Here is a 12,687-nt window from a genome sequence, read left to right on the forward strand (position 1 = left end):
GATCACTATCGTAATTCTATTTCAGGAATTATCTATTAAAGATTGTTTGCCATACCAACTGCTGAAAAATATATCTGCCAATTTATATCTTGCTATATTTTAGTCTCAAAATAAACTAAAATTTGGGAATTTACTTCAAACTGTTACTCATATTATGTTAATGCAGATGCCAAAAGGGCCCTCACTGTTGTTATATTTAATTTAATTTATGGCATCAATCCATCTCATATTATCCGGCTATTATATTATTATTATTATTATTATTATTATTATTATTATTATTATTATTATTATTATTATTATTATTATTATTATTATTATTATTATTATTATTATTATTATTATTATTATGGATCATCGCACAGTCAGCCAGATGTTCAGACTGGATTTGGCATTTTTGTCTACCTATCGAGTCCTTGTCAAGGACTTGGGATAGGCAGATGTGGATGTTTGATGGTATTACAGATATCGTCGCAGGATGGAAGCGGTTCCTAGTAAGGCCGCCTTTTGCAATTGACTAATGGTGAATTTGTCAATGCCAATGGTGTTCAAGTGGTGCTCCAGTTGTTTTGGGATTGCACCCAAGGCGCCTATTACTATTGGTACTACCCTTGCTTGCCTTTGCCACAGTCTTTCTATTTCTATTTGTAGGTCTTTATATTATTATTATTATTGTTATTTTTGTTGTTGTTGTTATTATTCATTGCACAGTCAGCCAGATGTTCAGACTGAATTTGGCATTTTTGTCTACCTATCAAGTCCTTACCAAGGACCTGGGATAGACAGATGTAGAAGTTTGAATTGATGGTATTACAGATATTGTCGCAGGATAGAAGCTGTTCCTAGTAAGGCTGCCTTTTGCAATTGACTGATGGCGAATGTCAATGCCAATGGTGTCCAAGTGGTGCTCCAGTTGTTTTGGGACTGCACCCAAGGCACCTATTACTATTGGTACATTGGGTGCAATCCCAAAACAACTGGAGCACCACTTGGACATCACTGGCATTGACAAATTATTACTATTATTATTATTATTATTATTATTACTGTTGTTGTTATCTGCATTTTCTACTGTACTGAATGTATTTTATGTTGTTCGCTATCTGGCAAATAGTCTGGAAAATAGTCAACATATACATTATACCAAAAAAAGCCCAATATAACATAATGCTACATTTTATTAGGAACTGAACATCCTTTTTCATTCATGTCACTTAGTAATACATGGAATTAAGTTAATCATCATTGGCATTTAATTGGATTGCTTTAGATGGATATTCAACACACATTAAGAGCCCTAAACAATTTCCCACAATGAATTCCTGATTTACAGGATCCAGTCTGGGTCGGTAACTGGGACCAGAGGTCTTCCAAGCTTTCGGATTTATGCTGAAGCCCCCATCCTCAGGGAACTTTTCTCTAGCAGAGTGTGAACTGAATTCAATTCAGACTGAATTAAATTCCTAATTTAATTCAATATTCAAAACCTACTCATAATATTTATATTATGAATATTAATACAGGACACAGGTTTATGACAGATGCATCTGCTTGACTCTCAGAAGTATGCTGCCTGGCTAATTTCAGAATATCCTATTAGCATAATTAGTAGCATTCAAGGAAGAAAAACACATTTATTTTTATGGATAACTAAACAGATATTCAATTGATGCCTGTCGTGAAATGGAATTTAACCTTCTGCCTTTCTTTCTCTATCCGGCTAGCATGTCATCACCAATCTAAAATATCACATCCAGCCGTATGCAAGTGATTAGATGAAATAATTACCCATTTTTTTCAGTTCTACATTAATTATGCCATAAATAACACAGGACTTAAAGAGCTTCTGTTGTCACTATTTCAACTGCATCTATAATATGTTATCTAAGTCCTGTACAAAGCAGCCAAATAAATAAATAAATACAAAGAGCTGAAAGGAAGGAGTTTGGAGAATTCTTTCCAATTAAGGATGACTTCAAGAAAGAAAAAATGAAAAGCACACATACGTGTTTTTTTTAAAAAAAATACCACACTAAGACTCATCTTGTAATTTGCACTTAAATGTGTATACACCCAGAGTTGGGTGGCATACACATTTAATAAAACTGTTATTGTTGCTAAATGTTAATTAATAATACTGTTGTATTATTATTACAGACCTAAAAATATAGTACGTTATACCATTTAATTTATACAGTGTATATTTGTTTGTTATTTTATGCTTTTGTTATCTTTAATATAGCTTTATTATAAATTAGAGTTAAGCTTAACAAACAAAACTAAAAATACAATAAAAATATTGATATTAATTATTATAATGAACTTTTTTTAAAAAAAGAAAAAGCAGTATACAGAGAGTGATTGATTTACAACAATTCATTTAGTAACGGTTCAAAGTTACAATGACACTGAAAAAAGTGACTTATGACCTTTTTTCACACTTATGGCTGTTGTGGCATCCCCATGGTCACGTGATCAAAATTCAGACGCTCGGCAACTGACTCATATTTATGATGGTTGCAGTGTTCCCAGGGTCATGTGATCACCTTTTGCGACCTTTTGACAAGCAAAGTCAATGGGGAAGCCAGATTCACTTAACAACCGTGTTGCTAACTTAACAACTGAAGTGATTCACTTAACAACTGTTGCAAAAAAGGTCATAAAAAGGGACAAAACTCACTGAACAAATGTCTCACTTAGCAAAAGAAATTTTGGGCTCAATTGCGGTTGTAAGTTGAGGACTACCTATAGCAGTGGTTCTCAACCTTTTTAATACCGCGACCCCCAACCGGTCGTAAGTCGAGGACTAAACCGGTCGTAAGTTGAGGACTAAACCGGTCGTAAGTCGAGGACTAAACCGGTCGTAAGTCGAGGACTGCCCAACCGGTCGTAAGTCGAGGACTTTCCCTGCCCGGGAGCGCCACGCATGCGTGGTTCCGCCCCCTGCGCCGGCCGAGGTGTAGCTGGCAAGCGGCAGAGACGGAGCAGGCCAACCACCAGCTGGCCCAGCCCAAGGGAGGTAAGGCACCCGCCGGAAAAGGGGGAAAAAATGGCGGACAGCCTTGCTTGGCGACCCCCGTGAAATGGTCAATCGACCCCAAATGGGGTCGCGACCCATAGGTTGAGAACCGCTGACCTATAGTAAATCCTAAGCTGATTTCTCCTCGTGTGACCTTCTAAAATTGCTCCAGAAAGTCCCTCAGTGGTAAATCACATTTCACGAATAAAATCATACAAAAGACAATAACCTTGTTTATGATACAGTTATATCACATCAATGTAGCTTACCTTTTTGAGTCTCTTACAAGGGCAACGGATCTTAACCTTCTGATTACAATTCTGACAACACTCCCCTAGATGACATATCTCTTTACATCGATGACCACAAGGCAGCTGTAAAGTCCGAGAGAAATATTATGTGTCTGGCACGAAACATAAATACTCAGTTTTGCTTACTTGCATTTGTGGGTTATACAGTAAACTTAAATTCCTTGCCCTCTGAGCCAAGGATGGTAAGAAATTTTCTATACAATTCATTTTAATGCAAAACTCTTTCCAGGCGAATACCAAGATAACAATGTAGATTCATCCATGCAGTCACCAGACATTAAGCATTCCTTCAGAATTTACTATTCAAATCAACCCACAGACTCTTCTTCCCCATTAGCTTTTAGAATTAAAGTCACTGGATGCATTTATCAATGGGCATACATGGCTTAGGCCAGTGGTGGTGAACCTATGGCACGGGTGCCAGAGGCGGCACTTGGAGCCCTCTCTGTGGGCACACGTGCCATTGCCCCAGCCTTGCCTCCCACCGCGACCTCCTCACCAGCAGCTCCCCTGGAGGAGAGTCGCCCCGGAGCATGGCCCACGTGGAGCAGCACAGCCAAGGACATGGCAGCCAGGCAGCGTGGACAAGACTCTGCCCTCACGCCCCATCACACACAGTGGATGCTGCGGGGCGCAGGCAGTGGGTGTGGCCGCCATGGTGCTGCTGGGCTGCCTGGGCGATCTGTGGCGGGCCCTGGAGGCGGTGAGTGGCCTGGCAGGCAGGCAGGGTGGGGTGGAGCGGGGGCGGGGCCAGTTTTTGGGCACTCGGTCTCTAAAAGGTTCGCCATCACTGGCTTAGGCACTTCAGATGACTTTTGAAATCTGCCATGACGCTACTTATCAATTTCCAATGCTACATCACTGCCATCAATAGATTCAAATGCTTTTTTCTTTTAGGGTTTACCTCTCTGGGGCACTGGTTTTTGCATGAACTCAGCTCTTCTTTTTCTTTTGCATCAGCATTAGTGATTTTTCTGAAGAAATATAAATCAATGGTCATTCATAAAAAAAGAGAGAGATAAAATAAACAGCAAGTTTAAACAGCAAGTTTAACTTATTCATTATCTTATTTTCTATCAACATATCGATGCTGAACTGAGAAAGCAGATATAAAACAGGTGAGGATAAAAAAATGCAGATTGAGTTTGAACAATCAAATAAATCCGATTTAATATCGGATTAAGTGATAATCTCATGAGCATAAAATGAAGAAATTCTATAAGGCAACACCTGAAATGCCCTCTGTATCTCAGAGAGGTTTGGTAAAAATGCTTTGATCCCATCTAGCATGATAATTAGGATAAATTGACTACTAACCCTGCATGCCCAAAAATAATAGTCCTAGATTTAACCTTTAAACCTAGTTTTTCAAGACTTTTATTTCTGAAACATAAGCAGCAAGCAAAAAGAAGTCAAAAAGGTAGATGAGCCAGACAGTACAAAGTTCTAGTACAGGGGTCCCCAACCCCCGGTCCGTGGACCAATACCAGGCCACGGCATGCCAGCAACCGGTCCACACAAACAAGGAAAGCCCCATCCACAGGATGCAGGCAGCACACAAAACCACGCACCCTCCAGTCCACAGAAAAATCTCTCTCCAGGTAACCGGTCCCTGGTGCCCAAAAGGTTGAGGACCTCTGTTCTAGTGCAGTAAAACGACAGTTTGTTTTACTCCTGCTAGTATATCAGTTTGAATCAAGTCTGAAGGAAAACCCTGGAAATTGGTACCTCCATCTACCATTCCAAACAGCCCCCCCCCCCCCAAAAAAACAATAAAACCAATTTTTTTTTTCTTCTTCTCCTTCCTTCATCCTCCTCCTCTTTCCTTCCTTCTTCTCCTCCTCCTCCTCCTCCTCCTCCTTCTCCATCCTCCTCCTCATTTACAGCTGCCCATTCTAGGGGACTCTGGGCAGGCTACAAATAGAATATGATTAAAACATAAACAACCAGATGGGACTAACACACAACTATTAAAATATCCCCTGGTGCAGTTGCCTTCCACCAGATGATTCTGTTTATTCAGAAAGAGAAAGGGAGGTGGGTGAACCCACATCTCGGCACAACAGGGTAAAACCTAAATAAAAATAGCTTCATCACCCAAAGTGGAAACAGACAAACTAGAATCCTTTCATTACGTACATGCATTCAATGTACAGGCTTGTCAGTCTGCAGTGACATTTTATTCGGATCATTTGGGCACACGGCGGGCATTCTCCAGGATGGCATGGCAGAGGGCACGCATGAGAACACCCAGGGGGTCGTGGCTTGGAACATCCTTCTTCACACTGAGAACATTCTGGACCTGCCTAGTAAAATAGCAAAACATGATTTATAATTTATTTGCTTTTTTGGGGGACAATCTGTTCATTTAAATGTATGTAAAGATGCTTGGCTCGGTCAAGTGACAAAATGTTAATACATTGGCCTGAAACCTAAAAAAATAAAAAAAATACATATGCAGAAGCCATGTGGACTTTTGTTCTCCACCCTGAAAGTCATTCCTAAAAAAGGGACGGGTAGGGGAAGCTTCTGTGCAACCTAAATGAATCTGCAGTTGGACGAAAGGTTAAGCTTGCTGAGTAGAGAAAGAATGTTTTCTGTTTGCTTTTTTTCTACATTAAGCGATCACCTTGGTGTAAAAGGGTACCCAGGGTAACAAGTGAGAGGGTCAAAGCACTCGGAAAGGAGCACTGCATTTAGCAGGAGATAACATCTTTTAGAAAAATTTAAGAGATAATTAAACTAAGAGCTGACAAAACACAGGAGCCGGAACAAAGAATGGTTAATGGCACAAATGTTAATCTCAGAAAGGTTAAATGAACGAACTGGTTGTCTGATTCTGACTGTGGCATTTAAGCACAAAGCCAATGCATTTGCATTGCTTTTTACCCCTATTGAGCAAAGGTCGATTTGAGTCATGAAGTTACCACTATTTAAATATGTTGAAAAGAAAAATGTCCACGTGAACCTGCTATTTGCAATGTCTTCTGTTTTACACTATAGCAGACATGTGTCAAACACAAGGCCCGGGGGCCAGATGCGGCCTGCGAAGCGGTTTCATGTGGCCCGCGAAGCCATCCTGGAAACGGTGAGGGAACGGCCCCCGCTACCTTGGCCCCGGCCCAGGCCGGCCGGCCGGGAGGGAGCCAATGTACAATTTTGTGGTGGCCATCTATGCTGAAACGCATTCAGTCTTAGCTCCACAAGGCCGTCTGGAAACAGCGAGGAACCAGCCCCTGCCGTGTCAACCCCGCCCCCTGGGTACATGCTGGGGAAGTGTCACCCTTTGTGAGGAATGAAGAAATGCATCATCACCTGGAAGTGGTCCTGGTCCCACCCCCTTCTGCCAGAGACCCTCAGATCTGTCCCACTCCTACCCAGGCCCCCACAGGCACCATTGACGCGAACAATGTAGAGCTGGCCACACTCATCCAGTAGGCCACATCCACGCCCTCAGTAGGCTGCACCCACCCTGGCCACCTGGCCCTCCGAGGGCAACCACAATGCTGATGCGGCCCTCAATAAAATTGAGTTTGACACCTCTGCACTATAGCATTAGGAGCCATTACTACCGGCTGCCTGAGAAACGGCCCAGCCAGCAGCCCAGGGCCCAGAGAGTCCAGGATGGGCACTGAGGCAGTCAGAGGCCAGTTGAGTGGGGGTGGCCCAGTGCAAACAGAGGCCAGCTACACAGTGGCAGCACGGAGCTGAGTGGCGACGGAACACAGCTGGTGGCAGTGGACCAGCAGCTGAGAGCGGTGCGGCAGACCAGCTGAGCAGCAGCCAGCACAAAGGCAGGGAGTAGAGCAGTGATGGCGAACCTTTTAGAGACCGAGTGCCCCAAAATCGCCCCCTCACCCGTCCCTGCTCCGCCCTGCCCGCTGGGCCACCCACCACCTTCACAGCCCGCCACAGATCACCCAGGCGGCCTAACAGCGCCATGGCAGCCACACCCTCCACTCATGCCCCGCAGCATCATTTGTGCGCGACGGGGCTCAAGAGCAGAGTCTTGTCCCCGCTGCCCGGGTACCATGTCCTTGGCTGCGGTGCTTCACGTGGGCCATGCCCGGGGGCGACTCTCCTCTGGGGGGGCTGCTGGTGAGGAGGGGGCCATGGGAGGAGGTGGGGCTGGGGCGACGGTGCGTGTGCGCACAGAGAGGGCTCCGAGTGCCGCCTCTGGCATGTGTGTAGAGGAGTAGAAGCATAAGAGCAAAGCATTTCCTAAAAAGCAGCCAGAGATTTCCTGCAAAAAGAAGTTCTCTTGTAAATCTCAGGATATTTTGTTGGGGAGAAAGTAGCCCTTCCCTTTGTTATGCTGAAGAGAGAGAGCGCGAGAGAGCGGGGAGATAAATCATAGCAACTCAGCATTTATTATCTCTTCTTTTGTATCATAGAACTGGACTATTGCAATGCTCTCTACATGGGGCTCCCCTTGAGGTGCACTTGGAGGCTCCAGCTAGTTCAGAATACAGCTGCGCGGGGGATTTGGGGGGCCTCTAGATGCTCCCATGTAACACCTCTCCTGCGCGAGCTGCACTGGCTGCCGGTGGCCTTCCGGGTGCGCTTCAAGGTGTTAGTAACAACTTTTAAAGCGCTCCATGGCAATGGACCTAGGTATTTGCAAGACCGCCTCCTACCAAATATCTCCCTTCAACCAGTCCGCTCCCACAGAGAGGGCCTCCTTAGGGTATCGTCGGCCAGCCAATGCCGGCTGGCAACCCCCAGGGGGAGAGCCTTCTCTGTGGCAGCTCCTGCCCTCTGGAATGACCTGCCCCCCGACCTACGTACAATTGCGGACCTGCGCCTCTTCCGCCGAGCCCTAAAAACTCATCTGTTCCATGCGGCCGGCCTGGCGTAGTTTTGATTGGGTTTTGTTAGGGGTTCTATATTTTAGAGCAGGCTTTTATGTAATATTTACTGTGATTTTTATTATTACCTGTTCACCGCCCTGAGTCCCGTAAGGGAGATAGGGCGGTATATAAATTTAAATAATAAATAAATAAATAAATATCAACTGTACTCTTTTTCACTTTTCAATATAAACTGCACAATCTTTTTCTTCTTTTTTCCTTTATAAGTGCCTCTGGTAAAAAAAATTTGAAAATGTGTAAATGTTATAACTTCCAAAACTTTTTTTAAAAATGAAAAAAAATCTTTTAAAGTTTTAAATAAATTTAATTACAAAACCCAATTTTTAAATAAACTTTCAGAATTTTTAAACTTAAATTTAGATTTATTTTTTTTTAAAAAAAGGAAAAATCTTTCACAATTATTTTTTTTTTTGGAACGTTTTGTAAACTTTTAAAATTTTTGATCCTTAAATGAACTAGCAAAAAAGAAAAGGAAAAAAAAGTCATGGAAAAACCAGCGAAAAAATTAAACGAACTAGCAAAAAGAAAAGAAAAAAGTCATGGAAATAGAGACTAGCACTGATTTGCAACATATGTTCCACGTATGTGCTCGTGCCCATGGAGGACTCAAATTACACATGTTCCAAATGTAGACTAGAAGAATTATTGGAAGAAAAAATAAATGGTCTAGAAGCAACTCGAGGTATTCTGAGACTCAACCTACAGAATGAGAAACTTCAACCTAAGCAAGAAGACTATATCCAACTGAACGTATTAAGGAACAAATAACTACTAGAAGAGGTGAACCTGTACATAACCTTTAGAGATTGACTGATGGAAACCAGTCACTCATAGAAGAAAAAAACAACAACCCAAAGCAATGCCCTTACTGTCTAGTTCAGCCCAATCCAGTGCAGCCCCACTAGGGCTGAGCAATCAATTTCATAGCCTCCCCCTGGAAGAAAGCATGAAGACACCTGGAAAAAGGACATCATCAAATGTCCCTGTGATAGAAGAAAAGTAGCTCAGATTTTCCCAGGGGAAAAAAGGCAAGTGTTGGTGATAGGAGACTCAGTTCTGAGAGTTACAGAATCAGCTGTCTGTAGATCCGACAATCAATCTAGGGAGGTATGTTTTCTCCCTGGAACAAAAATCAAAGATGTGGCTGAGAACCTTACTAAAATAAGCCCACAGATTTACTATCCCTTTCTTCTCCTTCATCTGGGGATGAACGACACGCCAGTGAACCTAAAAACAATATCAAGAGATTATGAGCAACTCGGCAAGAAAGTTAAAGAGTTAGGAGCACAAGTGATGTTTTCATCTGTACTTCCAGTAAAAGATCAATATCCAGTGAGGGAACAAAGGATTTTAGAACTGAACCATTGGCTCAAGGGTTGGTTCCGCCCAAGAGAACTTTGGATTCCTAAATCACAGTCTGCATTACCTATAACAGCTTCTAGCAAGGGATGGGCTGCATCTCAAAAGAACTGGGAAGAATGTATTTGGAAAGCCAATGGCTCAGCTTATCCAAAGGGCTTTAAACTAAAACTGAAGGGGGAAGATGATCAATCTTTAGGATTTTTAGGACCTAATCCAAAGCATACACCCCAAGACAACCAATCAAATAAAGAGGTAGAGAGTGATGGGAAGGAAGAAAAACTCAGGTACAATCTAGAACAAGGATCCCCAATCCGTGGGCCACGGTCCACTCCCGGTCCATGGCCTATTCGCAACCAGGCTGTGTGAGTGGCTGGCTGATGTGCGCACATGCACATGTGCACACAGCCACACTCACGCAAATGTTGTGGGTGCTCAGAGCCTCACTCGTGCAAGCATTGTGGGCACTCAGGGCCCCACTCGGGCGAGTGTTGTGGGCTCTCGGGGACTCACTTGTGCAAGTCTCACAGGTGCTCTCGGCCCCACTTGCGCGAGCAATGGGTGCTTGTATGTGAGCATGCACTGACCCTCGACAAAACCATCTCCTTTCCCCCCCTTCCCCCAGGCCGCCAACCTGGAAAGGTTGGGGAACTCTGACCTAGAAGATGTAGGAAGTATATCCAGGGTCAGCCACAGAGGATTCAGATGCCTATACACTAACGCAGGACTTTTCAACCAGTGGTACGGGTACCACCTGTGGTACATTGGCACCTGGCAGGTGGTACGCGACCATCCTAGAAAAGTGGTAGCGGGGGAGGGGAATGAGCTGAACCGGTGGCAGCACCGCACAAGCCTGAGCGAGAGATGGGTGGAGCTGCAGGGCTGTCAGGGCTGAGCAGAAGCACCAGGATCAGTGCCAGGCTCCAGCTGGAGCTCAGCGCTGATCCTGGAGCTTCTGCTGAGCCCAGAAGTAGCGCCGATCAGCAGGAATGTTGCGGCATCTTCAGGGTCTTGTGATTTACATTCAGATGCTTGGCAACTGATTCATATTTATGACGGTCACAGTGTCCCAGGGTCATGTGAAGTAACCAAAACCTGCTGCAACCACCCAGCAGACGGGGGGAATAAAAACCAAACATCCCCCGCTGCCAATCCTCAACAGAAATGCTCACAACAGTGGAAACCTCGGACAGGAGGAAGAACACGGCCGGGCGGGCAGGCAGGTGCCTTGCTCGGCTGTGCTTGGGGGGGCACTTTTTTCAGTGCCATTGTAACTTCAAACAGTCACTAAGCGGATTGTTGTAAGTCGAGGACTACCTGTACTTTATCACTTTTTTCCTTTTTTGAGTGGATCATCAAGTTTTTGACACCTTGCTAGGCGACTGGTGGTACTCGGATGTTGCCATATCCTAAAAGTGGTACAATGGGTGAAAAGGTTGAAAAGCCTTGCTTAACGCTCCAATTTTGGGGAACATACAGGATGAGCTTGAAGTACATGTAGAGGGCAAGTATGATATAGTTTGCCATTACTTCAGTCATCTACTGCAATTATCAGGATTTTTCCTAAAGCAGAAAATAAACTGCCACAGGTTTGTAAAAATACTACTAATGGCTTAATGGTGGGCCAAGGCCTTAAGTAAGGCCTTGAACAGGGTAAAGTTTTATTTTAATATTAAAAGTCAGAAATGTTTAGAGTATTCTGTAGCACTGTGGAAGAAAAAAGAAAAGAAAAAGCAGCATTAGCCAAAATAGAATTGTTGCAGCAAAATCTAAATAGGGTTACGAGGCTCAACAATTATCAAGCAGTGTTCTATTATCATCTGCAAATCTGTATCGTCACTACTATTATCATCTACCAGAATACCCGGTAAGGAATTCAACAAATTGAACCTTCACGAGCCCTAGCAAGCTACAGATTTCCACTCAGCATAGACAGAGACAGGGGTAAAATTAAGTAGATTTACAATCCTATTTAAACTGCCGTGTAGAGCTCTGCCATTCTTAAATACTAACTGATTCATGGGGTCCCTGTCTGATGCCACCACTGCACAACAAGCAAGACTGAATAACAGTATTCCAAATTTTATTACTATTAGAAAGAATTTTACATTGGGAGGGTCCATGCAATACATCTATACCCTACTTGTAATGTCATGCACCTGTTAAGAAAGCTCGGGTCTTATCATGAAACCAACTGTGTTTGCCACTGAAAAGTTTACTTACCTTTTGCCTGTCATTGCTTGCATCTGTTTTAGAAACCGTGTGGCATTCTCTCAGGCAAGTATGATTCTGACAATCAAGCCACCTTCCACAGACTCTATTGCAGGAATACGGCCCTGCACTATGGCATGGCAATGGGGTTATCTGAAAGATTGAAATAATTACTGTAAACAACCTTCAAGCTTTCATACAAGACAGATTCACACATAAAGTTTAATCCTTATTTAGGACATGTTGCTTCAATCATAGATTTTAAGCGGCTTTCAACAGTAAAATCATATTTATTAAGGTTGATCACACAGCCAGCCAAAGGTTTAGACTGGATTTGACATTTTTATCCACCTATTGAGCCCTTCCCAGGACATGGGAAGGCAGTTGTTGTTGGATGATGTTAAAGGTATCATCAAAGGATATAAATTGTTCGGAGTATTATTATTATTACTTATTCAATGCTGCCTGACTCTGACAAACTCTAGTATAGTAGAAGGCAACCGATAATTGTGTTACCACACATTTCATGCAACAATATCCAAAAGTAACTGGTTCAAATTTTGGTAAGGATGTTACTATAGGCTTCAATAAACTAGACCAGGGTTGGCAACCTTGGCTCTTTTATTTATTTATTTATTTATTTTATTTATTTTATTTGATTTATATCCCGCCCTTCTCCCAACGGGACTCAGGGCGGCTCACAACATATTAAAAAACAAACACATTTACAACCCCACCCAAGTAAAACCAATTAAAACCGAATATTTAAAGCTGTGCTATTTAAAATTACTCTTAAGATAAACCCAATTTAAAATCCTCCCTAGGCCAGGCCCGCTTGCTGAAAAAGCCATGTCTTGAGGGCGCGGCGGAAAGTAAGGAGATCCGGAATCGTCCGGATCTCGGGGGGTAGTTCGTT

The 12,687-nt window shown here is 43.2% G+C and overlaps 1 protein-coding gene across 1 annotated transcript in view; it reads right to left on the minus strand.

Annotated features, from left to right (window-relative positions):
• Positions 1-12,687, minus strand: part of NFXL1 (nuclear transcription factor, X-box binding like 1) — a 66,331-nt gene that overhangs the window by 11,233 nt on the left and 42,411 nt on the right. The window contains exons 16-19 of the mRNA XM_015821177.1: positions 11,784-11,924; positions 5,470-5,636; positions 4,235-4,304; positions 3,289-3,393 (exon numbers count right to left, since the gene is read on the minus strand). Coding sequence (XP_015676663.1) covers positions 3,289-3,393; positions 4,235-4,304; positions 5,470-5,636; positions 11,784-11,924 — 483 coding nt within the window. The remainder of the gene's footprint in view (positions 1-3,288; positions 3,394-4,234; positions 4,305-5,469; positions 5,637-11,783; positions 11,925-12,687) is intronic.

Source organism: Protobothrops mucrosquamatus, unplaced genomic scaffold, assembly GCF_001527695.2.
Source record: "Protobothrops mucrosquamatus isolate PMUCROS unplaced genomic scaffold, P.Mucros_1.0 scaffold1268, whole genome shotgun sequence".
In the NCBI taxonomy this organism is placed as follows: Eukaryota; Metazoa; Chordata; class Lepidosauria; order Squamata; family Viperidae; genus Protobothrops; species Protobothrops mucrosquamatus.